This window comes from Fonticula alba, assembly GCF_000388065.1.
Source record: "Fonticula alba strain ATCC 38817 unplaced genomic scaffold supercont2.12, whole genome shotgun sequence".
Classification (NCBI taxonomy): domain Eukaryota; order Rotosphaerida; family Fonticulaceae; genus Fonticula; species Fonticula alba.
In genome coordinates, this window is record NW_009242982.1 from 60,138 (window position 1) to 64,722 (window position 4,585).

At 71.1% G+C, this 4,585-nt stretch overlaps 1 protein-coding gene across 1 annotated transcript in view; it reads left to right on the forward strand.

The window, feature by feature from the left end:
• Positions 1 to 96: 96 nt before the first annotated feature.
• The window catches only part of H696_05562 (hypothetical protein), a gene marked incomplete at both ends in the record, with an annotated part of 5,916 nt that continues 1,427 nt past the window's right edge, over positions 97 to 4,585 (forward strand). The window contains 5 exons of the mRNA XM_009499375.1: positions 97 to 146; positions 254 to 2,315; positions 2,465 to 2,812; positions 2,963 to 4,256; positions 4,428 to 4,526. Of these exons, the coding sequence (XP_009497650.1) occupies positions 97 to 146; positions 254 to 2,315; positions 2,465 to 2,812; positions 2,963 to 4,256; positions 4,428 to 4,526 (3,853 nt within the window). The remainder of the gene's footprint in view (positions 147 to 253; positions 2,316 to 2,464; positions 2,813 to 2,962; positions 4,257 to 4,427; positions 4,527 to 4,585) is intronic.

The following is a 4,585-nucleotide window of genomic DNA, read 5'->3' on the forward strand; positions in this document are numbered from 1 at the left end:
CCCACCCCACCCCCCACCCACCGGCAGATCTCCCGTCGGCTCCTTGCAACATCCAGGTCCTCGCACATCTCGCACTCCTTCCCGTCGGCCGAGGTCATGAGCACATCGGACTTCGCGTCCAGGATCCCCTCCGAGGATGATGTGAAGTGCGTTCTTCTCCCCCCACCGCCACCCCCCCCCACCCCCCTGCCAGATTGCCCCGAGCGCCGGAACTCACCTCCACCCCTCCCCCCCCCTCGGCCGAAACCGCCAGCCTGTACAGCTCATACGGCGGCTCGGCCTCGGACGTCAACCGCTCGCCCGGGCTCTCGTCCTCTCCCCCCCCGGACTTCCACCGACTGTCGCGCCAGTGCAGCGAGAGCAGCTACCAGGATAGCAATGCCTCCCCCTACCAGCGCCCCCACCCCGGGGCCCATGCACACCATGCCGGGCCCAATCCCCTGGAGGTGGAGTTCCCGGCGGACATCCTGGCCGAGCATCTGTCCCGTGTGGCGGATGAAACCCGCCGCCGGGCCGCCGACGACCTGTCGCGCAACCTCCGCCCCCGGAGCATGCTCCTGCCCCTGCAGCTGGCCAATCCCTCGCTGCCGGCCGGGCACTGGACACGCCGGGCCTCGCACGCTGGGCTCCTGTCGGCCACGGCCGGGCCCGGGTCCTCCGGGTCTCCCGCGCCCGGGGGCCCTGGTGTCTTGTCCTTCGGCGGCGGGGGGTCCCCTCGCGGTGGCCCGGGCCGGGCTGGCCGGGCCCGGTCCGGGTCCCTCGGCTCCATCGAGCTCTTGACCACGGCCGCCTCGGCGCGGGCCCATGCGGCCGCGGCCGCCGCCGGCCGGGCCTCCACCCCGACGCTGACCCTGCCGCCCGGCTCGCGCGCCCACTACCCCGGTGCGGCTTACGATCCGGTGGTCGGCATCGGCTCCATCTCGGCCGGGTCTTCCAGCAGCTCGCTCTCCCGGTCGCCGCATTCCCCCATGCCGGCCCTGGCTCCCATCAGCATGCTGTCCCTCAGCCAGGAGGGGGGCGACGGCGTGTCCCCCATCTCGGCCTACCCCTCGGCATCGGACTCCGGCGCGCCCGGCCCCGACCCCTCGACCGTCGAGCAGCACGGCGGCCTGCCCCTGGCCCGGCGCTCCGGGCCGCCTCCCCGGTCTCCCATGGCCACCGTCGACAACCAGCCCCCGTCGGAGGATTTCGACAGCGGCACCGAGAGCGACGAAAGCACCTACATGATGCTGGCCCCGCCTGCCGAGGTGCCGCCCGCGCTGCCGGCCGTGGCCGTGTCACCGGCCCCGGCCCTGGCCGCCCGGCGGATATCCTTCCAGGCGGCGCCGCAGCTCCACCTCCGCGGCCCCTCGGCCACCGGGACCGGCTCCGGTGCTGGCCTGCACGAGGGCATGGCCGGTCTGCCAGGCAGCGGGACCATCGGGCCCGGGTCTGCCGGCCCCACTGCTCCGGGCATTGCCCCGCTCAGCCTCGATCACCTGTCGGCCGACTTGTCGGACACATCGCTGGCCTCCTCGCGCGCCAGCTCCAGCATCTCCTCCCCGGGCATCCTCCCCTCGCAGGGGGCTCTCAGCGAATTCCACAACTCCTTCCCCGCCTTCGACGCGTCGCCGGTCGTCGCGCACGAGACTCTCCACCCGATCTGCCTGAATTCGCCCTCCTGCACCGGGCCCGATGGCATCCCCCGGGCCCCGCTGCTGTATGTGTCCGATGCCAAGCTCCCCGCGCGGGACATCGTCCTCATGGCGCTCTCGCGGCTGAACAATCCCCCGGAGCTGGTGGCCTATCCGGATGAGGAGGATGTGCAATTTTTCCTGCGCGGCGCCGGGGCCGGGACCGGGGCCGGGGCCGATGCCAGCCTCCTCGAGCCGCCCACCACCCCTTCCTACCCCCTGCGGTCGTCCACCAGCAACAATGAGTTCTCCACTCCGGATGCCTCCTTGACGGACCTCTCCCCGGGGTCGGGGGCGGCTCTGGCCGGTGCCGGTGCTGGTGCCGGTGCCGGTGCCGGTGCCGGTGCCAGTGTCGGGCTCGGACCCAGCGATCCTCAGGCCGCCGGCCGGGCCCTCGCTGTGGGTGCCCTCAATTACACCCCCTCTGGCGTGCACATTCGCGAGCGCCTGCGCACTGGTGGGCTCGGTCGCCCACTCCTCCCCTTCGAAACGCTGCAGGACTACTCCCCGACCGAGGTCGGCCCAACTCCTCGGACCGGGGCCGGAGCTGTCACCGGTGCCGGCTCAGCAGGCCCCGGCTCCGGTGAGATCGACTACATCGTGGCCGACGCCGCGTGTCGTATTCTCTTCGTCATCAAGCGTGTGCGTCTCCCCCTCTCTGTGTGTCTGTGTGTGTCTGTGTGTGTCTGTGTGTGTCTGTGTGTGTCTGTGTGTGTCTGTGTGTGTCTCTCTCCCCCCCCCCCCCCCCTCGCCCCGACGCCTGATTGACCCTCCTCCCTCCACTCTAAAAGCTCAACCCCTACTTGAACGACAGCTTCACCGGCCTGGCGGTCACCAGCCAGCTGACGTCCGACATCCGCGCCGGCAAGATGCTCCCCTCCGGCAAGGCAGCCATGCTCAAGAGCACCAGCCGGCTGCTCTTCCACGCGTCCACCACCATCGAATCCTATCGGGAGGTCCTTTTCGACACCCTGCACTCGATGGAGACATTGCTGGCCACGGTCCGCCAGCGGCCCATGGGCCGCGACGAGGCGGCTCTCAACTACTACAAGAGCATGCATGACTTCCTCCTGCGCAACATCGAGGCCACCACCCGCAGTGCCAGTGCCAAATACGCGAGCATCATGTCTCACGAAGTGGTGCGCTGCTCGTCTGCCCTGCTCGTCTGCCCTGCTCGTCTCCCCTGCTTGGCCCTTCTCTGCCCTCGGCCCCTCCCTTCCCTTCTCTATGCTGACAAGTCCCCCCCCCCACACCCCCCCACACCCCCCCGGCTCCCCGCCACCACGCAGGAGGTCCCACTGATCGCCGAGCTTGGAGGCTATTGTGTGGAGGCGCCGCAGCTCGGCGCCCCGGCGGCCCTGCCCCCCCACTACACCTTCCTCCTATGTCACCGGTGCGAGGGGTCGCAATATGTACCTGCCAGCCAGCTCCACCCCCGCGCCGGGACGGACTTCCCCCTGCTGCCCAATGCCCCTGGCTCGACAACGGTCACACACCCGGCCAACTCGGCGGCCGGGGCCGGGGCCCAGGCGCGTCGGGCCTCCTCCAGCCCCGGCTGGCGGCAGGTTCTCCGCCGGGCTTCCGGCGCCGAGGATCCGCCCGGCGGCTGGGGCGCCAGTCCCACCAGCGGCGGGGCCTCCACACCGGACATGGAGCTCCCGTCCGAGTCCGACAGCGAGGGCGATGCCCTGCCCCTCGGGGCCGGGGCCTCCGCCGGCCGGCCCCTGTCGCCCTCGGACCAGCCGGAGTTCGCCTCCTGCCCCAGCTGCCTGGGGTCCGGCTGCCGGGCGGCCCCGCTGATCGACGACGACGAGCCGGTCATGCACCATCTGAACAATGGGTTCCTCTTCCGCGAGTACTTCTGGTACCCGCTCCGGCGGCCGACCGGCGGCGCTCCCGGGGCCTGCCACGATTCGCTGCTGTCGGCTGATGCCTCCTCGCTGGCCGGCCCCGGGGCCGGGGGCGGCATGTTCAACTTCCTCGGGATCGACTCGCGCTTCGGGCCTCTCTGTGTGTCGGCCATCCGCGAGCAGGGGGATCACGCGGTTTCCGGGGCCACTTCCTCCGGCACCGGGGGCGTTGCCTCCGGGACCGGTGGCGATCGCCTGCGCGTGCTCATCTGGACCAGCGACGGGTGCTTCGTGCGCTTCATGCCGCTCACCTCGCTCACCCACCTGCGCGGGGATGTCCTGGCGGAAATCCTCTCCAAGCGCTACTCCACCGACAACTGCCTCACGTGGATCCCGGATGTCGGAGCCGGCGGCGCCGCGGCGCTCCGTGCCCAGGGCCTGGCCGGGGGCGCCGGCCCGGGCGGCCTCACGTCCATGCTCTCGCGTCGGACCCCGGGGCTCGGGTCTGGCGGGTCGTCCACCGCCTCCTCCGGTGCTGCCAGTGCCTCCGGTTCCGGAAGCGGCAAAGGGGCCCATACCCCGAGCTCCGGGCCTGGCGGTCATCGGGTTCCGGCCATCTCCCTCAGCGAAGCCCTCCTGCAGTTGGAGCACAAGCAGAGTGAGGTCCGGTACAAGTTCGGCGTGCTCTACGTTCGCGACGGCCAGGTCCGCGAGGAGGAAATGTTCGGCAACAGTGCGTCCTCTCCCGGCCCGCCTCCTGCCGGTCATCGTGTGCCGGTCATCGTGTGCCGGTCATCGTGTGCCGGTCATCGTGTGCCGGTCATCGTGTGCCGGCTTCTGCCCGCGACTGTCCCCCCCCCCCCCTCCCTTCCTATGTACTGACCACCGGGCCCTGCCTTTCCAGCCCAATCCAGCCAAGACTTCGAGGACTTCCTCGGCCTGCTGGGCGACCGCATCGAGCTCAAGGGCTGGTCGCACTACAATGCCGGCCTGGATGTCGAGTGTGCGTGTTATTCCTCCGGCTCCCGCCGCGTCACCCCCCCCCCCCCCCCCCCCCCCCCC